The sequence below is a fragment of the Diabrotica virgifera genome, chromosome 10 (genome assembly GCF_917563875.1).
Source record: "Diabrotica virgifera virgifera chromosome 10, PGI_DIABVI_V3a".
Taxonomy (NCBI): Eukaryota; Metazoa; Arthropoda; class Insecta; order Coleoptera; family Chrysomelidae; genus Diabrotica; species Diabrotica virgifera.
The window spans coordinates 14092736-14119142 of record NC_065452.1 but is presented as its reverse complement, the minus strand read 5'-3'; the positions used below and the strand labels follow the sequence as shown (position 1 = coordinate 14119142).

Here is a 26407-nt window from a genome sequence, read left to right as displayed (position 1 = left end):
TTTTAAGCGTTATAAAGTGAGTACAAAGACATACATATTTCTTTCTTTGTAATTACAGCTTCAATTTACCGTACACTTCTCGTAGACTCTGCCGATAAGGTAGAGTCGTGTTGGGGAAACCTGGCGCGCCCATTAGAGCTTAATGTCTTAGACAAGGAAAAAAGAGCTTTCTTTCCTTGTCTAAGCTTAATGTCATATTTGTTTATGTTTTGACTTTGACAGTGACGTTTCCAAAATTAGAAAAAGAGAAAAGACAATTATTGTATCTCATACTCCATTGTGTTAACACTGTGAAGTGTTTTTTTGCAATTTCTGTGATCTTATGTTTAGGTAAAATAGTACAAACATAAGTTTGCAATAATTAGTTCTAAATTAACTATTACACATGTATATAAAAGTATGGTTTGGTAGAATTTTTGGTAAATATGACATTAATGATTATTATAAATACGACTTAATTGTATGACAAGTATTTACCATGGGTAATTGCAACTGCTTTAAGAGATCTACCACAGATGATATTTCCTTGTTAAGGGGTAGTGATAGTGTAAGAGAATCCTCTTCTGATCAGTTGGGTCCCCCAGCTTACCAGGTAAGTGACGATCAGCTGCTTGCTATTAATGTGTTGATCAATAACAGTATGTTTTGGTAATTTTATAAAGAACAAACCATCAAATTAATGGTCCAAATTCATTTTTATTCTGTCCATAAACATGTTTTTCTGAAAACTGAATTCTGTAGAGCTACAAAATTGTATATACAATCTTTGTTTTTATCATCAGCATTCTGCTGATACTTTGTTCCTTATAGGTCCTTTATCTCCATTTTCTTTTGTATTTTAAAAACAAACACAACAAAAGCACATCTCTCTTTTGACATAAGGCATCTCATTAGTAGCAAAAATAGTATCTAAAGTTTTCATTGTTTTCATTGACTCTCTAAGAATTATGTTACAAATATTGTCACTGAATAATAACTTCCAAACCTGTAAAGCTTCTACACTATCTCCAATTTAAGCTGCAGGGCATAATCCAGGTATACTGACATTCACTCTGCCCTGCCGAGACACAACTGTCTAGTGACGTTGGTAATTTCTTTTTTGGGAAATTAGGTTGCTAGACGTGACTGGAAATTACTACACAACCAAACATACCCACTCACAGCCAATATTATTAATAACATAAATAACATAAACCTTATGCCAATCAATAATTATTTATTTACATCATTATAATGTATTGATAACAAATGAGAAAATTATTTATTGTACAAAATAAAAATATTTTGTAGAAATTAATTCCACAAAACTTTATGGGTTTAGTATATACTCCCACTATTGCCAATAATTCTTCTTTTTTTAGTGAAAGATTAAGTTGATTTTGAATAGTTAATAGGTAGGAATTTTTGTGCTGCATGTTTCCTATTCCGAATGTGTCAAAGTGAATCTCGGCAAAGCGAATTCAGTATAACTGTAAAACTATATTATGCTTTACACGCTGGCCTTTATTTGAAGTTGGAGGATTTTTTGACCATTTGTATATATTTCTACCATAGAAATAATTTGAGAAATAATTTGAGAAATAATTCGTTTTCTTCCCCGAATCATCTTCTTTACTGCTTTGGTCAACATTATCTTCTCTATAAACCTATTCTGTCTCATTTTCAGTTTCTGAAACTAAAAAAAACTTTAGTATACTACATAATAATAATTTCATTAACACATTCTGTGCCCATGATGCACGAATAACATCACGAAAGTTTTATCAATGGTACCAATGATGCATAACTGGCATCAGTATTACTGTGTCACAAAATGAATACTTTGAGTATGTGGTACCAGCCAAGTGGCACTTGTTCAAGATGGGCACTGTACGTGTTAACTTACCCCCTCTTTCTGATTCAGTTTTGTGAACGCTGTCAATGGCAACATGTTAATCACACTTTGATTCCACTTCACTTATATCATCTTCTGCCACATCAAGCCATTTCAAAAGAGTTTCCTCATAGTCTTTATCCTTATATTTTACTTTGTTTGGACAAACTGGACCCCTCATCCATTTTTCAGTTAAATAGTAAATACTCACACAAATATTAACATCCCATCTAAGACGCACATCACACTCTGAGTCTAAATATCTTTCGAATAACAAGCTTCTGTAAACTGCTGAATTCAATACCACTAAATAACAACCCAACTTGAAATGTCATAAACAGGTCACCTTCAAAATGGTCTAGGTTTGAAATATCCCACTTTTGACAAGCAATACCATCTGAGAGGCATGGTGTTAGTACTTAAGGGTTAATGTCAATCAATAACAGTATGTTTTGGTAATTTTATAAACAACAAACAATCAAATGATCCAAATTCATTTTTATTCTGTCCACAAACATGTTTTTCTGAAAACTAAATTCTGTAGAGCTATAAAATTGTATATACAATCTTTTATCATCAGAATTCTACTGATATACTTTGTTTCTTAAGGTAACTGTACCTTTTACCCACCACTTAAGCTTCTGTTTAGAAGCAGATTCAATAATAAGAATACATTTTCTTTGCCTTTTTAGGATTTTTAAATATAACTGTTAATGTATTCGATTCAGCTAAGTAGTAATATAGAAAAAAAATGTTGTAATTATTATGTACAATATTCATTAAAATGCTCCCTTTACCTACCGCTTTAAAAACATTCACTTACGACCAGCTGATTTTTTCGCTATTACCGACCACAATCACCTAAACTTACTGGACATTTCAGCCGTATCAATGACCTTCTTTGTTGACTACTTATTTAAGTAATTAACTAAGAACATACTTATTTATTTAAAAATAATCGTATCTACTGGCTCAATAAAAAAAAAACAGATTTTAATACAGTATATCTCTCTCTATAGCGAACACGGGTATTATGAGGTTTCACTTATAATAAGGTACATTAGGTGTCCCATGAAATTCCTATTGAACTATAACACCTCTATAATGAGGCATATTTGGTTATAACGAGGGAAAATGAGATTGAAGAGCATGTCTCTCTACATGCTTTGGCACGGTGATGGCTATAAATAATAAATATCCCAGCTGCCTGTATACAAAAAAGACTAAAATCTGTGTGCTTATTGAGACCAGTGATGTAATAAACTCCACCGCCTGTCAACTCTTCCTGTTTATCCACAGACTCTTTCAAAAGTGCCATTCAAACAATATTATACATCATACATTACACAGAATGGCTTTACTATAGAAAGTTAATGTTTTAAAAAACTACATATTTATGTATTCATATGTATGCACAATATTATTGTTGTCTGATATAACGAGGTAATTTGTCTGTCATTTCAGTTCTCGTTATAGAGGGAGTCTACTGTATTATTAAAAATATTAATTCATAACTCAACAAATAAAAAGATATATTGGCCAAGTATAATAGATTCAACTGAATCTATTATATATAAAGTATATAAGTATACTTAATATATAATAGTATATTCACATACATACTAAGTATATTCATCTTAGTATGAAATAATTTTATTTTTTTATTATTATATTTTTTTATTCCATCTTCTCTGGAATTGCATAGATGCCTCTTTTATTCACAGGTTTTGGAGGATTAACTTTACAAAAATATTTAATTTTCTGAATATGATAAAATAGCCTCCTTCTCGGGTCATTTCCAATGTGCACCACTTATTGTCATGGTCTTCACTCTTAATCCCGTATCATCAAAGCCAAGACTCACTCCAGGAAAGTACACAGCTTCGTAAATAATCACAGCTCAAGTTCTCTCCCGAATTACTGCTCCTTTTTCTTTCGTTTGCAATAATCACCTAATAATTTTTTTGTAGTTTCACACAGGTTTCCTTATACAGGGTGTTTCATTAAGAATTGTCCATATAGTAACTGAAGAAACCTTAACACAAAATACGAAGATTAACCTAAAACATTTAAATAAAATATTCCTCCTTACCGAGATACAGAGTTTTTTTATTACAAATATTCTAAAATTATTTTAGCCCTTATTTTAATACCTTCAAATATTTTTTGTTTAATCTTTTAGTGCTAAAAGATAGTTTTCTGCTATTACCAGAGGCGTGCTGTAGGGATATACCTCTCTTTTCCCCCTCATAATCTATGCCACTGTCGTAATAATCATTTCAGTCCGTGTTTTGTTTCTTCATTACTTTTTACGTAAATATCATCCTTTGGTCTCAATGCGATAGAGTAAGTAGTTTTCAAGTTATTTTCGTTTACAGATAATGGATTCAATAAGATTATGTATTTTAAACAACATTCAATAAGATTATGTGTTTAAAATACATAATCTTATTGAATCCATTATCTGTACACGCAAATAATTTGAAAACTACTTACTCTATCGCATTGAGACAAAAGAATGATATTTACGTAAAAATTAACGAAGAATAAAAAAAATGCTGAAATTATTATTACGACCGACAGTGGCGTAGATTGTAAGGGGGAAAAAGGAAGTATAATATCCCGACATCATGCCCTAGAAAACATTTGTTTTCTATACTCCCACAAAATTTATTATAACTATGTAACTACAGCTGTTTCGGCAGAGTGCCTTTCTCAAGGGATTTAGTTTACTATGGGATTGCATTTTAAAGTCTTTAACTGAATAGGTTGAGGAGTGGGGAGCTGTTTATCTCGAGTTGGTCATTCAGAATTATATCTGTATTTTTCAATTTATTAATTTCCATAGATTCTTATAAAGATAGCTTAAGGCCTTTATTTTGAATATGAGGAATTTGAAACTGTTCATTAAAAGAATGGTTATGGTCTAGAATCTAGAAGGTGAAGTGCGTATGTAGAAGTGTCTACAATAGTGTACAATAGTGTACAATAGAAAAACAGACACTTCTACATACGCACTTCACCTTCTAGACTAGGCCATAATCATTCTTTTAACGAACAGTTTCAAATTCTTCATATTCAAAGTAAAGGCCTTGAGGTATCTTTATTAGAATCTATGGAAATTAATAAATTGAAAAATACAGATATAATTCTGAATGACCAACTCGAGACAAACAGCTCCCCACTCCTCAACCTCTTCAGTTAAAGACTTTGAAATGCAAACCCATAGTAAACTAAATCACTTGAGAAAGGCACTCTGCCGAAACAGCTGCAGTCACATAGTTATAATAAATTTTATGGAAGTATAGAAAACAAACGTTTTCAGTGTTTTATTATATTAATTTTTACAAACTTCGACTATTTTTGGCATACAATATTACTTTGATTCTTATCAATAATAATTATTGTTGAGCACTGTATTTACCTTGTCCTTAATACTGTGTCTTTCAATACTAAAATTAAGTTTTATTTAAAAAAATTTATGTTTTATATGTTTCCTTGATAAATTTAAAGTTTATAATGTTTATATAGGAGGTACTCCCAATTCACACAGCTTCCCCTGTATATCATCCATCTCCAAGTGTAACTCGTTCAGTTACCCAACTAACGGAAGAAGAACAGGTGAAAATAGCCAAACGAATTGGTTTAATCCAACATCTTCCTACAGGAATCTATGATGGATGCAAAAAGGCTAGAGAATGTGTTATTTGCATGGGTGAATTTCTAGTGGGGGATGCACTTCGGTATCTTCCATGCATGCACACTTATCACATGACTTGCATTGATGATTGGCTTATGAGAAGTCTTACTTGTCCTAGTTGTTTGGAGCCTGTGGATGCTGCTCTGCTCACTACTTATGAGACCAATTGATGGCCAGTGCCTTTGCATCAAAAATAATGCCAAACTGTGAACTAGAACAAAAGTAACTTAAACAGGTATACATTGGTAACAATTTATAATGTTATATCACAAGCACCACAATATTTACGCTTCATTGATGATTTTTAACAGGTTTAAAGATAGAATCAATGATTTTGTTGTCATAATCATTTTTAAACATCAAGTTTATAATTGTATATAGAAATATTTTATGACAATCAAGATCAAACTTTAATTTTACAAGTTTCTCTTCCTGGTTGTCTTTAACCAATACAAGAAATATTAAAAAAAATTGTAGTTAATCGGCTATTATTTGTATATGAATATTCCTGTGTTACAATGTATTCTTGTTTAAGACACCTACAGTTTGGCTAATAGTGAAAAACTGTGATCTGAACTGTTTGTTTTTAGAGGACGTGAAAGGTTTGTGTGAAAGGAGGCTGTGATAAATTAGCAAAGGAATAACTATAGGATGGTTGGTATATATCTATATATTTTGTTTGTCAGTGTCTTGACATTTCAGATTTTTATTAATTTAAGTACTTATTAGATTTATTAGTACACTTTATTTTGGAAATAGAGTATGGGCACCAGTAAAGTATTTTAATTTTTAATCAAAAATACAAGTTCGTGCAATGTTCTGGTCTCATATGATTATGCGAATAGTTTTAAAACCTCAACATGAAAAACTATTTTTTATAAATTTTCACAAAAAGTTGTTTGTGAAATAAAATATTTCAGGAAATTTACAAGTACGGTTAAGTGATTCTTGTGTCTATACTATGATCTGGAAATTGTATTGAGTGACTAATATTTAAAGTATGGACAGTTACTACCCTTTCAAATTAAGACACTGGTGTCTGACACTTGTGTCTGCCAAATTGTAGCAAAGCATTGTTTTAAATGAACGACTACAGACTGAAGCAGGCAACGAAAGGAGCGAGAATATCTGGTTTCCTGAGGGATATAATCTGCAGGAATAAATATATGAGCACCGAAAGTAAAGTCCGCATTTATACGACATGTGAGATACCCGTACTGACATACGCAGCTGAGACAAGGACCGAGACAACAAAGATCAAACAAATATGAGAACAACAGAGATGAAAATCCTAAGATTTATAAGAGGTATGACACTCAGAGACAGTAATATCCAGAATTCTTATTTCTGTTAAGTTTCAAGAGTACCTAACAGTGTACAGAATCAAATAAAAACTATGAATTTGGCTAATAGTACAAAGAGAAATTTGAAAATGTTTGGAATATGGCAAACTTAAGCTTTTACTCTTTCCCCAGAGTTTAAGAAAATAATATCTAAGATTGTGTTTTTTAATTTTAAGGGTTTTTAGATCACCTTGTACTATTTTACCCTTATTAGGAGTATTTCTCATATACTGAAGATCACATTAATTTATTGCATTAATTAGAAAAACATTAAAATATGTCACTACAATAAAGGAAGAGAAGACGAATAAAAAACTTACAACAGAGAAGTAAAAACTTCGTTTCTATAATGGTATATTGGTTTATTAAAAACTTAAAAAATTATCCAAATGGATTATAAAATTCCAGAATGACTTCGATCTTATCAGATCATCATCAGTGAAACATATTATATAACTATGGTACACGGACAACTACTGGGACTTTCTGTTTTAATTTGTAAGAAGAATACATCCAAGTAATGGGCACAAGGCAAATAAATAGAGATATTTATTAAATAATAGAACAAACTTTAGAAATATTTCGCTGTTAATAACTTTTGTAATGTTTTTGATCTGCGCATTTTCTACTAATACCGATAGTAACCGATAGGAAATGTGATAAAAGTGATATAGTGATATAAATATTACTGGTGCCTCTACCATATAAGCTATTATTTTATTTTATAAATTAAGAATAATTTAATCTCATGACAATATATACTGTCTCCAGTTTTATTAAAAATATGTCATAAGTTTAGTTGCATTTGGTACTAATAATAACAAAGTTTATTCTGATTGCATTCGATCAGTATTATTTTTTAAGTGGTATCATAGTACATCTATTTCCAATTGTACCAGCACGATAAAAAAAATAAATAAAAGTAGTGATTCAATAAGTTAACAAATACTTTCTTATACAAAAGTGAGACATTACGAGACAAAAATATGTTAAAAAATAACTACACTTCTCCAAGAAATTAACGCACCACCTTAAAAATGAGTCATTTTTGATGTCTCAAATTTCCTAACCTGTTGTCCGATTTAAGTGATTTTTTAAATATGTTATAGCCTTATTCTTTAAGAATATCGCTGTAATAATATTGTTGCCAGACAGGTAAATTATCATTGTATACCGGGTGTACCAATCAAACTGTGATTTTTTCTTGGGCCGCACCATGACGTCGGAATAAAAAATAAACCCATAGTATTTAATGGGGGTGCCTACATTGGATCCGTTTTTCTCCGATCCGATCAGATCAGCTCAGATCCAACGTCGGCCGACGTCGGAATAAAAAATAAACCCATAGTATTAAATGGCGGTGCCTACATTGGATCCGTTTTTCTCCGATCCGATCAGATCAGATCCGATATCGGCCGACGTCGGGAGTAGCTTCTCCTAGTAATTGAATTTTTTGTTTTAACTATTTCATGAAATAAATCAACAATAAATAGCCTCCAAATCTTAATATTTAATTTTGTAATATGTATCTCTACAAGATAGATATTTTATAATGTTGTCTTGAATATAATGGTTAAAAAATCTCTTTATTTACACAGGTAGAAAATTTAATACCTCTAGCACATAATAGGAAACAATTGTTCCCTATTCTGTGCCTCTAGGTAAATAGTTTTATTGGAATGGTCAATTTCACTTTGGTTATAGAATTTTAACGGGTAAAGTTGGGTCCATCGATATTTCGCCCGTCGGCAAATTCAAAGAGATAATATATGTATGTTATATGTATGTTATGAAATTCGAGTAAACCGATGTCCCTTTATCTAGGCACATGCCGGTATTTTTATAATCCGGTTACTCATCGTAAATCAATCAGTTTAGCACTTAAAAATTTATACTTGGGATTAGTACAGTTAAAATTGTTAGACAATTATACTATTAAGCAATATAATTGAAACTTTTTTCTACTTTGAAGGACAAAAAAGCGAGTTCATTAGCGGAACGTAATTCAGAATTATTCTGCAAATTACATTTGATACAATATTTGATTGAAATATCTAATTTTTGATGGTAAAAAATATATTAAATAAATATATTAATTTGTCTGGACTAAAGGTGGTAAAAGATGGTCTGGAGTTATATTTTTGTTTGAATTTGCCGACGTGCGATAGATATATGGTGTCAACTTTACTATAATGTGTCTTTGAAATTGCCGAAAATAATCTTAGATAAAACCGGAAGTATAATTATACTACCTATTATGTGTTACTATATCTTTTTATATCAGAATAATTTTTAATACGTGCCAACACAAGGCTACATAGTTTATAATAAATCAATGTATTTTTTCTTTTCTCATGAATTATTTTACGTGACGAATTTCTTGTGACGAAAAAGTAGGAAATAGAATCTTAAATTTATCAGGATAGTTACGTAGATTTTTGTTTATATTAAATTCACCTGAAGATCTGTCTTTATTAAATTTATTCATCCATCTACGCTTTTTTCTACGTCTTTTAATAACGTTGTTTTCCAACAACAGCCAACACATTACACCTCTTCATCATTGTCGGTGGTCGGAAGTTAACGGAACCAATGTAGGCACCCTCGCCGGAAAATCGGTCTATATCGGATCTGATCTGATCGGAGAAATACGGATCCAATGTAGGTGCCGCCTATCGGATCAGATCGGATCTGATCGGATCGGAGAAAAACGGATCCAATGTAGATGTGACGGCCTTAAAGTTCTCGTGACCCTGTGGAATATTCTAGCATTTATAAAATACTGAAATTAAAACCCAGCTATAGCCTCATGTTTACTTAACATTCTGTTTTTTTATTCATTCGCTTAACAACTAGCCATGTTTTTCGTCATTAGTGTTTTTAAATTAGTATTAGTATGTTAGTATTAGTAAATTCGAGACATTAAAAATTACAAATTTTTAAGGTGGTACGTTAATTTCTTGGAGAAGTGTATATGAGTAGTCTAAATTCAAAACCCGACATGTCCATTAAAACGATTTTTAAGTAAACCTAAAAAAACTTACAGAAACTTTATTTCTGTGTTCTTCCAAACATATGTCGTCAGTTTTGTTGTCATGTGCTTCCTTCTCCCTCAAAACATCTTGCGATGTTAGGCAACTAGCTTCTTTTGATGTAGATGCTGTAGAATTTTCGTCAAAGTCTTTCTAGACAAAGGATAATGTTTTATCGTTTTGCTAAGTCTCTGTAGTGCTTTTCAATCAGTTTACTTGTACTGTTGTTTTGATCTGGTTTTAATGGTAAGCCTACCCTCACAGCTGCAAGTTGCATACGCAGTTTCCGTCCCCTACTTATCAAAGATTTCAATAGAAGTTCAGTCACGATTTTATCTCTTGTGCCTTTGAGAGTACTGAAATATGAAATTAAGGAGGGTAAAATATGTGACAACTGTGGGGTTTCCGTGGGAAATCTGCGTGAAAATTGAATTTTCTTTCTAAAGAAAATCGCATGTGCTGCGATGATTTTCTCCCTCATGCTGTTTTATAAATCGATAGAGGAGTTTCCATTCTATTTTTCAAAATTTTGGCATAAGGGTTATGAATACAGCAGCCGCTATTTGGTAAAATTAGAAAACCACCCAAATAATCTTGCACTGAACCTGCTAGATTATAGTGAGCAGACTCGGAGACTGAAGAGGCACAAACCATTGAAGCTACCATATAGGTTCTAAGCAGCAGTGAAGTGAAGTGTAGTGCAGTGCAGTGAAGTACTTACCCTTACAGGACACAGTCCAATAATTTAAGAGACTAGTCGAGTCTTTGTTATCACTGGATAACAAATCCAAATTTATACATACACCCCTTTGAACAAACAACAAACATGCTTATATTTTTTATGTATTGATTGCATGTAGTAAATATCCTATAATAAAAAAAATAAGGGCAATTGCTGCCCTAATGGTGTTAATTATGACCTAAATACGTGATGTTAATAGGTATTAAAATATATATTATATATTAAAATCAGTGTAAATGATTTTTTCCTTCATGTTAGTTTTCCAGTCAAGAACTGGTTTATTGATGATGCAAGATTTGATTCTCCTAAAATGCCGGATAGTTATTTATTTATTCAGAGTCCAGAAGAGTTTTTTTTAGTCCGTTTTTAGTTGACCAGTTTCTAGTACGTTAATTAAAATATCTCAGATACCCTAGCTACACAATTACCCTAGCTATCCCAACTATCTCAGCTACTCCAGATATCAAGACAAGTATTTTTGGAGCAAATGTTTTCACAATTCGTCTTATTACAAAATATATTTTTAGATTTAGATGATAACAGTGAGCAAAATACACTAACATCAGATCAGAACCAGAGAAACCAATTAACATTAACATTAAATCCATCTACAAGACAGGAAATAATGGATGCCATTAAAGCACTGAAGAATAATAAAGCACCAGGGATTGACAACATACCAGCTGAAATTCTCAAAATTGGTGGACACACACTGATAGAAAGATTTCATCAACAGTCGTGTGGAACACAAGAAATTCCAGGACACCGGAAAAAAGCAATTATATGACCAATCCACAAGAAGGGAGACAAACTCGGCTATAAAAACTATAGAGGCATATCCTTATTATGTGTGAGTTATAAGGTGTTTACATGGATTATAAATCAGAGATTAAGTCACTTCACAAAACAAATCATAGGAGAATACCAGGACGGTCTACTATCGGCCAGTTATTCAACTTAAAACAAATCTTAGCTAACGCTTGGGAGTACGACATAGATATCTACCAAATCTTGGTAGATTTTCGACAAGCCTATGATAACATAAACAGAGGTAAAATATATTTAATTATGCAAGGATTTTATATCCAATGGAAATTGGTAAAAATGATTCAAGCTACCATGAGTCACACAAAAGCGCAAGTACGAGTTCAAAATCAATTGACAGATGCCTTCTAAATAACTAAAGTGCCCGACTTGAGCTGTAGCGCCATAGGAGAAAGAGAGCGAGAGTGAGGAAAATACATCAAGGTTGATCAGATTTTCACATGCTCTTGGAAATCGGCTTCCAAAAACGCCAGATTGAGTAATTATTTATCCAGAGTCCGAAAGAGTATTTTCTGCGTCCGTTTCTAGTTGCAGCGCATACGTTAGTCACAATATTCTAGATACCCCAGGTACCCTAGCTAGCCCAAGTACCTCAGCTACTCTAGATATCAAGACAGGTATTTTCAGGAGAAATGTTTTCACAATTCGTATTATTTCAAAATATATTTTCAGATTTAGATGACAACAGTGAGGAAAATACACCAAGAGGACCTTCATTCTTATTGGTTGAGTGGACATGTTCGTAGAACTTGTTTTTTTATCCTGAATATCTCATGTAAGATGCCGACTTTTATTTCTTAACTATACAACAACTGTAAATCTCAAATTCTTAAAACATGAAACTTGTCGGGTTTTGCATTTAACGCCTGATATGTAAGTAAATAACAACTACATATAATTTATCTGCTGGTTCAATTAGCAATGGATAACTATACATTTGTATCGTAGATTTACATATCAAAATACAACCAATAATTTTCTCTTCAAACTGGACGTGGATGCAATAAAAGAATCATTGAAGATACTAAAAACAAACTATTGTTTTACAACGCCTTATGAGTGCTATCTATAGTAGTGTTAATAATAGTTTTTAAATAACACATTTTTGTTTGACAGTATTTACTTTACAAAATATTGTTTACAGAATACAACGTGAACTAAAATATTGTTTTCAATGAAATATCTGTATAACTTTAATACACTCACCGACACAATTAACCGCTCACGTTGTATTTCTTTCATTTTGCAGAATTTGTCAATCTTGGACCAAATTTTATGACAGATGCTGAAAACTATCTTTAGGGAAAAGAAAACAATAAAATTATTGAAAAAAGTCGTTCAAGAGCTGCTTCTTACCTTAGGACTTCTTGGAGCCGGTTCGGCAATCCATTCATGATATCCTGAATATCCGATTGGGGAATATTGTGCCACTCCTCTACCGCAGAAATCTTGAGCACTCCGAAGGATGTAGGGCTTGTACTCTTGCACTTACCCGTTTTTTGAGGTTGTCCCAAATATGTTCAATTAGGTTAAGATCGTGACTGAGTGCCGGCCATGGTAAAACAAATCCCGAACTCATTAAGGTACTTACGGGTGAATCTTGCGGTATGGCAAGGTGCATTGTCATGCATTAGTCTCTCTAAAGTTTTCACCAATCGACGGTGCGAAAGGCATGACATGATCTTGGAGAACTTTTTTCTCGTATCTTTGAGCACTCGCACTACCTCTATCGAATACAATAAGATCAGTACGATCTTCGTAAGAAATACCTGACCAAATCATTATTGACCCTCCTCGGTAAGCCACTGTTTTGGTTATAGTGCATGGAGTAAACCTTTCATTTTGACGCCTGTGGACACGCTGACGTCCATCTGGACCTCTTAGGGCCAATTTCTCATATCGAGTTCAACTCTAGTTTAACCTGAACTTTTCGTCAGTTTAAAGTCGAAATCGTCTTTCTCAATTCACGTTCAACCGATGGCAGTTTAAACTACGTTCAACTTGAACGATGGAATTCGGCCGTTCAAAGATTTCAGAACCCAGTTCAGATGATTTCATGGATTTCGCATGCGTTGTATTAACACGAAACGCTGTCATAATATAAATATAACCTATTTTATTATATTAAGCCTAACGATAAACGATAACATTATTTTTGTTTTTATTACATTTATTTATAATTATTAAAATGACTATTTGACTATAAATACTTAAATTTAACTTTATTCAAAAACAGCACAAAAAGGTCGTACAAAATGGCGATAGTTTTTACCTTTTGCCATCTATTAGCATTTATCGAAAGCTGTAGAACGTGCACTAACAATGAGAAATGCATTCCAAACAAAACCGAAGTTCACCGGTGAACCTCAGTCAACTGAACCATAGATTAACGCAGGTATGAGAAATCGACCCTTAGGGCTATTCTGCTATCATCTAAGAACAGTATGTTTTTCTATTCCGCCACAGTCCGGTCAGCATATTCTCACACAAAACTAAGTCTAGCTCTACGGTGTTGTGGGAGCATCTGCGGAGCGTGAGCTGGACGGAAAGCCGTCAAATTTCTTTCTGCCAGTCTTCTAATGGTACTTTCACTCACACTAACATTTTCCACCTCAAAAAGACGCGTACGAGCTTCAGGAGGAGTGCAAAAGCGATTTCTCAACACATTGCTGATAATGAAGCGGTCATCTGTAAAGGATTTATATTAGCATCCAAAAAATAAGAGTATTTAATCGATTTAATTTTTAAAAGTCTTGGGGTCATTCCATTTCAAATCACTCAATTTTGGAACAAAAAAAATTTTGGACCTCCGATTTGTCTGAAAATTGGTATATAGCCTGTGAGGGACGTAAAAATAAGATATTTAAGGTCAAAAAATTTTCTTCTTTTTTTCTCAAAATGTTATTTTATGCGATTTTACAGTGATTTGGTGTTTATTTATACAAATTTGCATTTTCTATCGTAAAGTATCGATGGAAAACATAATATTTTAATAAAAGGGACTCAAAATTTCATTATATGGCATTATAACAAGTTACTTTGATTCAAAACAAGCTTTTGATCAAATTTTATACTGTAGAAAACGTTAAAATACCGTTTTTTTACATTTTTCTCCATTCCCAAAATACATCATAACCGATTTGGCTGAAAATTTTCCCACAGATAGACAAAACATGGTACTTTAAGTGGTGATAAGGATTTGAATTATATTACAATACCAAAAAAGTTACATGCAATATTACAGTCAAAAATATAGGCGTCTACTGTAAGTACAATTAACTCGAAATTATCGACCTCACGACAAAAATTGTTAAAATGAAATTGTAATAATTGTAAATACGATTTATTTGGAACAATTTCAGTTCCTACCATTTTTGTCGAAAAGTTAAAAATGGCGGAGATATTGAGCAAAACAGATTCTGCTTTAAAATCAAGATGGCGGCTAACGTAACGGAGGAATTCATTCGTGATTTTAAATTTAGGCTACTATTGACTCTCCTTAAGATCAGAAAAATAAAATTTTGGGCAGCTCGGCATTCAAGGTCAAATGCTATCCCGACTGGACTAATCCTACTTTTGAGTCTGATATTACTGCATGTAACTTTTTTGGTACTGTAATATAATTTAAATCCTTCTAACCACTTAAAGTCCTATCTTTTGGCTATCTGTGGGCAAATTTTCAGCCAAATCGATGATGATGTATTTTGGGAATGGAGGAAAATGTAAAAAACGGTATTTTAACGTTTTTTACACTATAAAATTTGATAAAAAACTTGTTTTGATTCAAAATAACTTGTTATAATGCCATATAATGACATTTTTGAGTCCTTTCTATTAAAATATTATGTTTTTCATTGATACTTTACGACAGAAAATGCAAATTTGTTTAAATAAACACCAAATCACTGTAAAATCGCATAACATTTTGAGAAAAAAAGAAGAAGATTTTTTGACCTTAAATATCTTATTTTTACGTCCCGCAGAAGCTATATACCAATTTTCAGACAAATCGGAGTTCCAAAATTTTTTGCCTGAGTGATTTGACATGGAATGTACCCTTGGATAAACATTATACACATTAAATGTTTGGATTTCATAAGTAGGTGGCATTGATTTATGTAATCTAGGCCACACATATTAAAAACAGCAAGTCAGCATTAATGCTGCTATTAGTAATTCACGGTCACGTTAAAGAATAGTCAATCATAACAAACAAATACGATTTAAAAGATGAAGTAGTTTTCAATCGTAATAGCAATATTAATAATATTTAAAAATATTAAAATATTACTAAAAGATTTTTAAATTGAAAACTTATTGGTCCATTTCCTTGGTAACACCTCCATGGCTTCTAAAATTTGCAAGCCAGATGGATGCTGAAGCGAAGAAAACAAGATGGAATTCAAAAAACTTACAATTCACGACCCTGTCTGTTCAGCTGGTAAATTCCAACAGAAAATGGACCTAGTTACTCAAAGAAGTAACGACCAATATAAAAATTCCATTTTTATTCAGTTGCAATGCAAAGGCTAAACAATCTTATTTTTCACTTAGGTTACGTAGCGCAGTCCAGCACTCTGAATCCTCGATTTTCGACTCTTGTTGGAGTCTCATCGGAGAGAACGTAGGCCTGCTACTCCATACTCTAAGTGACCAACACCGGGAGTTTATCCCCCACACCGCAACTGACGTGAATGGACAAATTGGTGAATGAAAATTTTTCAATTTAAAAATCTTTTAGTAATATTTTAATATTGCTATTAGGATTGAAAACTACTTCATCTTTCAATTGCCAGATGACGCTAGTCACCTAGTCCATTTACGTCAGTTGCGGTGTGGGGGATAAACTCTCGGTGTTGGTCACTTAGAGTATGGAGTAGCAGGCCTACGTTCTCTCCGATGAGACTCCAACAAGAGTCGAAAATCGTCGATTCAGAGGGCTGGACTGCGCTCCCTATTCTAAGTGAAAAATAAGATTGTTCTGCCTTCGCATTGCAACTGAATAAAAATGGAATTTTTATTTTATTTTTAAATACGATTTATTTATAGATACCTACGTAAAAAGATAGACAGAGATTATTCATTATTCACAAACAGACTTAGTTAGAGTCGAGACGGTGTCCATCCATCCAACACCAACTAGTTGCTGTAATACTTAGCGAGTTAAATAAATATATTCAAGTATTTAGTGTTTCATCCTAATCAACCCCATCACCACATGTGGCAACCCCGTACCACCATACATCAATATCGGTTTTGGCCTGGCTTGCGTGTGTATGAACCTGTCTCCAGAAATCGTCTGACAGCATCCCATACCGTAGTGCAGCCCCTATATCCTTTGGAGAGCTCAAGACGGATGCGGTAGAGGAGTGGCACAATATTCCCCAATCGGATATCCAGGATATCACGAATGGACTGCAGAACCGGCTCGGCTCCAAGAAGTCCTACGGGCCAGAGGCGGCATCACCAATTATTAATACTCATATTTTTTTAAATTAGACTATTATTTTCAAAATTATGTTTGTTTGAATTTTCTTCGAAGATTTTTAAACATTGGATTTTTGCTAAGCATCCCTTGCTAAACGACTTTTTTTACAATCATTTTATTGTTTTCCTTTCCTAAAAGGTAGTTTTCACCGCATTTTTCATAAAATGTGGTCCAAGATTGACAATTTCTACAAATTGAAAGAGATACAAGGTGGACGGGGAATTGTACCGGTGAGTGTATTATGTATCTCGGTTACCAGAAATTAATTTCTTCTGTGAAATACTTAGTTTTTCTGAGGAGTAAATTACAATGGGGAGTTTCATGGTTTTATTCGGATAATATGCTCAAAAGAAGTCCAAAAATTATATTAAGTATAGATTTATTATTAAGAACAATATTTTACATGAACATCCCATGTTTATTTAGTTATCCAAATCAAAGCTTATTTTTTTTTAAATCTTGTATATGCAGATTTTCATGTGGTTATTTCTCAGCTATTAGAAAAACCTTGTAAATATATATATTTCTTAGATAATTAATGTTGTGTTTATAAATAGTCACTTTTGTATTTTAAAGTGGTGATAGTCCTAGGTCTTTTCACATCTAATCAATATTTGCAAATAATTTTGAGAATAATAATTCTGTGAATCTTAATTTTGACAAAAATCTAGATCTGTCCCCTAGATAAAAAAAACATATTTATTTATGTTGGGCAACAGGTAACTGCCTCGGTATTTCTTAGATAAGTGTATTCGTTGGTGATGTGGTTTCAGATGCTACTAAACACAGTAAATCAGAAAGTATTGGTCCAAATATTTTGGATACCTTTCACAAAGATTTACCGATATTTTATTTGTAAAGTTGTTGGTTGACAATAACTGAATGCTCACTCTGGTTCTAATAAAGTAAGGATCAATCATCCCATGATCCCAAATGCTTACTTAATCACTGCATTCTTCTTCGAATGTAAGTTTTATGAATACGAAACTCATTATCGATAGATCAGTGATTTACTTGATACAGTTGGTTAGCGTTGATTATAGAAATAATAAAAAAGACGACTGAATATCCAGTATCCGTCCCTTGTGAGGTGATAATCTAATCGAATTATCGGTGTTGCCAAGTTGTGTATTTACTACTTTTTCTCAAGTACATCAATATACAACGTAAATTTCTAAATAATTTAGAAACTGTCCCATCAATTGCTAAACTTTGCTATGAGGTAAACTTAACCTTGCAGATTATACTGGTATTTTTTGGACTGTTGAAAAAGAGAGCTCAACTATATTTTTGATTCTTTGGCAGGCATTGATTAGGTATGGAAACACTTTCTTAGAAAATAGCATTTTATTGAATCTGATAACAATGAATCCAACTATTATACATCGTTTATTTTAAAGTGACTGTGACTTATAGAACAGTAGAGAAGTCAGTAGTGCCCGATTCTTTACAGTGATTGCTTTACAGAAAAATACTAACTGCTACATTATCATCTGTGGCAACTTGCTAGCTAAAAAGATTCCAGAAACATGGTTTTAATTAATTAACTCATTATCACAGTGCAATTTGTGGACGAGCAGTCGTGTATACAGGTGAAGTCTGTAGCAAGAAATGATGAGAGCATATTACAACATGGTCTACTAAAGAGTCAGATATAAGTCAGCATATCAGATTATAAGTCTTATATTCGCATTTTTCTTTACGGGAAACCTTCCTCCATAGTCTCCATAAAGACAGTTGGGAAAGTGGTGATAAGTACGTGTTTTTTCCATAAAAACATCCACAAAGCTGAACAATCTAAGAAAGGTCCCAGTAAAAAGAAGAACAAAATATAATACTGAGTTGCTAAAGTCTAAAAATAGTCTATGAAAACCTAAGCATAAAATACTGGACTAAATGCAAAGAAGCAATGCACGTGGCGACTGAAGGTGTTATAATATAAAACAAGGCTAGAAAAAATGAATATTTCTTCGACTAAAAACCACGAACTGGCAGAAAAACTAGCCATATTGAAAACTTCAGTAAAACAACACGATTAAAAATGTAAGAGTATGAAAATCTTAAACTAGTAGAGAAGAGAATTTTCAAACGGAAGAAGAAACAGCAATACAAAAACGCCCTAAACCTTAACCTAAGTTAAACGCTCTTAACTTTAACCTAAGATAGTCGACCACCAAAATAGAAAATACCCACGGAAATTCTACCAACAAATTTAATAAATAGTTATAGAAAAGATTTCAAAGCCAGAGTGCCTTTAAAAATAAGGATTTCTCTATATTTGACAAAAATTAGATATTAAACAGATTAAATTTTGAAGACCTACTTAGTGAGTTCACACCGTAGAAGAAATTAGAGAAGCCATCTTAAATTTAAAAAACACCAAAGCCCAAGTTCTGATGTTCTCCTCCTGCCGAACTATGTAAATATGGCTGCGACCACCTTTTGCAACACGTACGTAAGTTAATAACTAGATACTGACAAAGGAAAGCAACACCCGCGGAATGAAAATTGGGTAAACCTTCGCAAAAACAAAGAGACACGATGATGTACGATAATTAGGTATAATATATGCATTAACTTACTTAATATGGCATACGCAATACTATAGGCATTTGATATGTATCAAGAAACGGATATAGAAGAAGAAAGAGAAACAATAATGAACCCGGAACAAGGCGAAGAAGAAGAATTGACCTATACAGAAGTAAAAGATAAAATATGCAAACTGAAAAACGGGAAAACAGCGGGAGACGACGGAATATGTGCAGAACTTATAAAATACGGAGGTAAGGCACTATATACAGAAAGATTTATGAACTAATACAGAATATATGGAGTAAGGAAACAAGCCCGAAGAATGGAAGAAAGGAATTATTGTGACAATCCCAAAACAAGGAGACCGCAGGATATGTAAAAACTACCGAGCAATTAATTTACTGAATGTAACGTATAAAGTAATGACTGGTATAATTAGAGACAGACTAACAATATACACCGAGCAACGCATAGGAGACTACCAGTACTGTTTCAGACAACGAAGATCCACGATAGATGCTATCCATACACTAAAACAAGCGATATAGAAAACATATGAGTACGACGGAGAAGCACATATACTTTTCCTAGACTTTAAACAGGCCTTTGACAAACTAAGTGGAAGAAAACTGATCCAACACTTACAAGAGAGCAAAATACCAAGTAGAATTATAAGAATGATAGAAATGAGAATGCGAGATTCCCAAGCAACAATAGACACCGAAAGAGAGAGAACAGGTATAATAAAAATAAAAAATGGAGTAAGACAAGGAAATGCGCTCTCAACGGTACTATTTATTCTATTATTAGACAAGATATTAAAAAAGTTGTCAAACGCAGGAACTATAAATAAAAATGCAGCACAAATAATTGGATATGCGGACGATATAACCATAGTAGCAACAGATAAAAGGTCATTAAAGAAAACCTTCCAAGAAATAGAAAAGGAATCCAAACTGAGAGGACTGGAAATAAATGAAAATAAAACAAAATACATGAATGTAAGCAAGAAAAAGAAGTGACAACTGACAGAAATGACAATAGACGCACACAGCTTCGAAGAGGTTAAAACGCTCAAATATTTGGGAGTATTAGTCAACAGAAGAAATGAAAGTGTAGATATGAAAATAAGAATTCAAGCGGGAAACAAAACATTCTACATAAAACTTTTCAGAGATAAGAAGATAAGCCGAAACACAAAAATGAAAATCTACAAAACGACCATAAGACCAATAGAGCTATATGCTTTGGAGACATATAATGCCATAGGCGCAGTTCCGAATGAAGGCCACTTAAAGGAGAGAAAGACAAAGCAAAATGGCAGCGAATGCTCACCATTTTATGAACGTGAAGAAGAAACATGAATGCATGTCGGAGCTGTTATTTCAAGCTGTGCCAATATTAACTAAGTCCACTAGGTTTTCTACAAACCTGTTCGGTCGATCTTAAATTAAATTAACTTGAAGGAGAAGAACAACTTTCCTCACTGGTGGATTGTAAGATCAAGACTTTCTTTGGCAAATTCTTTCGTTGCTATACCAACATTTTTCAGTTTCCAAATCAAAATTTCAATTTCCTCAGTTTTCTGTGGACTGCTCTGGTAGATATCCCGTGTGGTACAATATTGTATATCACAGAACAATGTCTCAATATTTAAAGAACAATCATAAACATTTTCTTTATGTGGTACTTCTCGCTTAGCCATAAACTAGTCTCTTGTTCTCTGTCGTGCACGGAACCTACGGTAATCTGAAAACGCTAAAATTTTGAAAATGTCCGGGTTATTGTGACCAGCAGCTGTAGTGTACGATACAGAGTATGACCTATAAGTTTATCTATACAGTACGGAAACAAAGATATCTGTGACATCGCGTATGATACAGTAACAAAATGTTGGTTATGTATATTAGATGAGCAGCGATTTAAAATTTTATATTTTCGACGTTGCCAAATGCACAGTTTTTGAAATATACGGATAATATGCGTATTTTTAATTGAGACCACCCGTATATTTTACAATCTTTTGTTAGTTTTTTTTTATTGCCGATGGAACATATATATAATCTGTAAATGGCCACTATTAATATGTAGAAATTACGAAAAACATTTTTTATGTGTTATCTCATTTGCAATTCTGGGTTTCAGTTCTTGGATAGCCTGTGGCCTATTTACATATGCACATTTTGCTTTTTAAATAACTCCATAAAAAATAATCTAGAAGTGTCAAATCCGATGATCTTGCTGGTCATTCGATAGCTCCTCTTCTTCCAATCCAACGATTTGAAAATGTATTGTCGAGAAGCTCACGAATGCGTCGAAGATAATGACAAGATGCTCCGTCTTACAGAAACCAAATTGATCTATTCACGAGATGAGGATGTATATCATCAGGAATATGTGGCTAAATCTGCAATTAACTCTAATTCTAAAAATGCCCAGTGTTTTTCACCTGTTATGGTTCTGTCCCAAAAATAACATCCAATAATGATATTAAGTGCGTTCGCGGTTGGTTGTCGGCGACAAATTAGCAGCAAAACGCATGCGCACTTTAAAATGATATAAATAATACAGTAGAACCCCGAATTATCCGGGTACGGATTATCTGTGCTGCGGATTATCCGTGCTATGATTTTCTATTACTCGAGTTGCGTTTTTGAGGTTTTATCAAAATAGCGTCATCGTAAATCACTTGACGGAAACTCTATGTGACGAAAGAGAGACGCATAATGAAAGATTTATTTTTTTCTGTTATTTTTTATGGTAGGTACATAATATGTATGTGTATACGTACATATGTATTATACATAAGACATACATGTTCGGATTATCCGTGCTTTTCAATTATCCGTGCCACCCTTCGTTCCCGACGAGCACGGATAATCGGGGTTCTACTGTATCGTTAATATATAAATATAAAAGGTATGTTTACCTAGTATAATTTAATAATTAGTTATTAATATTAATTAAAAGTAAATATACCTTGCATATTTATCTATTAACGGTATTATTTATATTAAGTGAGGTTAGAAATTGTCAGCGACAATTTGTCAACTCTACCCGCGAACGCAACTATTATCGCGAATTACCACGAACTACAACGAATCACGCATCACGAATTGCGAATCATGCATAGTCGGTAGTCAGCATAAACTGCTATACATAATCTACATTTTGTTACTATATCATACGGGGTGTCACAAATATCTTTATGTTTCCATACTTTACTCGCGCACTGTATATTTACGTTGAAAAATATAATTAGATTATCACCTTGATAAACTGTTGTTAGAAAATGACGTCACCACCAGTTTAAAATAAACAAGCTATTCCATTACATTCCTGCCCAATGCTAGACCGTTCAAGTGATAAATAACAATGATCCCTTAGTTCATGAACACAAACATCAGCATTATTTGAGTAAATTTTAAGCTCATGCTTCCTACGTGATTTCATCCTTTTGGATGTTTATAACCGCAGTATTAAAAAGAATCTTTTGCAAAGGGAGAATTTTTCATAATACTATTTTGTTGGACCTTTCGTTTAAATAAAAAAAAAAACTGCAACTAAATTTGCGTGCATAGAAATCTGCCCACTTAAAAATTTGGTCATTTTTCATGTGTCGTATTTCCTAAACCTGTTGGCCGATTTAAGTGACTTTTTTAATATGTTATAGCCTGATTCTTTAACAATAGGTACCTCTGTAATAATATTGTTGCTAAACAGGTAAATTTTCATTATATACCGGATGTATGAATCAAACTCGTGTTTTTTTTTCTCAAAGTTCGCATTACCCTGTGGAATATTCTAGCATTTATAAAATACTGAAATTAAAACCCGACTATAGCCTCAGGTTTTCTTAACATTCTCTTTTGTGATTAATTTGCTTATGTTGTATAATAAAAAAGTTAGGTACTTTAACAACTAGACATGCTCTTCATCAATACAGGGTGTTTCTAAATAAGTACGACAAACTTTAATGGGTAATTCTGCATGAAAAAATAATGACAGTTTGCTTTATAAACGTATGTCCGCAAATGTTTCGTTTCAGAAATACGGGATGTTGAATTTTTTCTTACAAACTGACGATTTATTTATTGCTTTAAAACCGGTTGAGATATGCAAATGAAATTTGGTGGGTTTTAAGAGTTAGTTATTGCGAATTTTTTGACATACAATTAAGAATTTTATATTCATCATTAGCGTGCATACGGGTAATATGATCGGTCATATTACCCGTATGCACGCTAATGGTGATTATTAAATTCTTAATTGTATGTCAAAAAATGTGCAATAACTACGTCTTAAACCCCATCAAATTTCATTTGCATATCTCATCCGGTTTTAAAACATTTGCGAACATACGTTTATAAAGCAAACTGTCATTATTTTTTCATGTAGAAGTACCCCTTAAAGTTTGTCGCACTTATTTAGAAACACCTTATATTGATGAAGAACATGTCGAGTTGTTAAAGTACCTAACTTTTTTATTATCCAACCTAAGCGAATGAATCAAAAACATAATGTTAAGATATAGTTGAGAAGCTATAGTTGAGTTTTAATTTCAGTACAGTGGAACCCCGATAAGTCGGCCCCCGATAACCCGGAACTCCGGGTAACCCGGACCGATTTTTATCAGACAAACATTTCAACAATAAAAATGTATTGCTGTTACGAAATCTCGTAAACCTAATTCATTCATTTGGTGACGTCAATATACGAACGAAACGATTGATGAATCCGACATTACTGAAAATATCAGGGCAATCAGGGTGCAGATGGGACCCTGTCGCGCAATTCGCAGCAAATAAAATATTCGTATGTTTTTGGCTTCATTTTATTTCGTTTATACATACGCATTTTCAAGGTTCACGAGGTTTTGTACCAACTCTATGTAATATAATATTTGAGAGATAATGGAACCGGATTGAACTACATATAACATAGTAAAAATGACTCATGGTACACCACATTCATTGTCGAAAACAACATACACCTGTATTATCCTTTATTTTTTTGAAACTGTCTGTGTTATCATTGTTTAGAAAAGACTATTAAAATTCTTTTTTTAACAATGGTCTTAGTCATCACTTTTATTAAATAACATAACATCAGAGACGGTATTATGTGTAGTAAAGTCGTATTATTGTTCGCTTCCGTTTTGTAATCGTTCGTAAATTTATTCAGATTTTGTGTTTGTGTGTCTTTTGTCTATAAGGGCAACAAAACGTAAAAATGTTGTAGTGACAATGGAAAAGAAACTAGAAGCATTAAGTAGAATTGATAAAGGTGAATCTTGCAGCATTATATTATGGTGTCGGTACATCTACAGTATCGGATTAGAAGAAAAATAGAACTAAAATCGAAGAATTTTTTTTTTTCAAAATGATAACAAAAGACAGTTTAATCGGTGCAAAGCTAATAAAGCTAAGAATGAGACTTTTGACGACGCTTTGTATGTGTGGTTTTGTGTGGAATGCGAACGTGGTTTACCAGTGTCTGTGTGACAATTATAACGGAGTTTATCTGTAAGCATACCATATTTTATTAATTTTTACCATTTTCTCCGGCTAACCCGGATTTTCGATAACCCGGATCGGCCGCGGTCCCAATTAATCCGAGTTAACGGGGTTCCACTGTATTTTATAAATGCTAGAATATTCCACAGGGTGATGCGAACTTTGAGAAAAAAACACAGTTTGATTCGTACACCCAGTATACAATGAAAATTTACCTGTTCAGCAACAATACTCGTATTATTAAAGCGGTATTGTTAAAGAATCAGGCTATAACATATTAAAAAAGTCACTTAAATCGGCCAACAGGTTTAGGAAATACGAGACATCAAAAATGACCAAATTTTTAAGTGGGCGGACTTCTATGCACTCAATGTTTATATTACGTTCATTCCCAAGATAAGCTCGAGAGACACGTGATCGGTGGGTTTGTCATGTCGTCGCAGCTTTTCATTGGCTATAAATTAGTTTCTAACCAATGACAAGCTGCGACGATACGACACCCACCGATCAGTGCGACCTCTAGCTTAACTTGGGAACGAACGTAGTATAAATACTAAAATTGTATGTAGTTTCTGCCGAATATTGTTAATATATTATCAGTATATTCAATTTTTTTAACGCTCTTTCGATATATGTAATCAGAATATAAAAGAATACGAGCGATATAGGCGAACCCAACACTTTATATGTGGGGAAACTGATTGTAACCCTATCCTTTAGGTGTACGATTATTTAGCTTTTTTTTTTTTCAATATTTTGTCATTTTTATGTTATATGTATTTGCTTCAAATATGTGTACCATATTAAAAAAAAAAAACAAAATCTATAAACCTAGAGGCCTTTCAGGCTCAAAATTTGAACCTGGGACAAAATCAGAAACAAGAAAACAAATAATACAATTTAATAATTTTATTTTTGGTGATTTTATGTGTATATTATGAATTGATTGGTAGTCTTTTAAATAATCGCTGGGTGTGCCTTTCAAAAGCGGCGAAGAACCACCATTGCTGTACACTTTTTTTAATAGTTACTTCGTTGTTTAATTTTTTTATGTAATATAATTTCATAATTACAAATATTTGTTTTTATTGTATTATACAAAGAATCCACACTAACTGGATTTGTCCACATTTTTAGCGGTATACCAAAAGACAAGTGAGGGGCCTAGGGGCTCTATATACAGGATGTTTCATTAATAATTGTCCATATAGTAACTGGAGAAACCTTAGCACAAAATACGAAGATTTAACCTAAAACTCTTAAATAAAATGTGGTTCCTTACTGAGTTACAGGGTGTTTTATCTAAAAATTTAAAAATTATTTTTGCTCAGCATTTTAAAACTATTCGACGTA

General features: G+C 32.9%; 1 protein-coding gene across 1 annotated transcript; it reads left to right on the top strand.

The window, feature by feature from the left end:
• Window positions 1-261: 261 nt before the first annotated feature.
• On the top strand, window positions 262-26024 carry LOC114333919 (RING finger protein 11). The gene is made up of 2 exons (XM_028283913.2): window positions 262-592; window positions 5405-26024. Exons 1-2 carry the CDS (start codon window positions 479-481, stop codon window positions 5741-5743), a joined length of 453 nt encoding a protein of 150 aa, XP_028139714.1. The 5' UTR covers window positions 262-478; the 3' UTR covers window positions 5744-26024.
• Window positions 26025-26407: the final 383 nt, after the last annotated feature.

Excerpts from the sequence above, each read along its gene's own strand:
- LOC114333919 (XM_028283913.2), top strand. The coding sequence starts at position 479 with ATGGGTAATTGCAACTGCTTTAAGAGATCTACCACAGATGATATTTCC. Across the intron at positions 593-5,404 it reads TGGGTCCCCCAGCTTACCAG|GAGGTACTCCCAATTCACAC; the intron begins GTAAGTGACGAT and ends ATGTTTATATAG.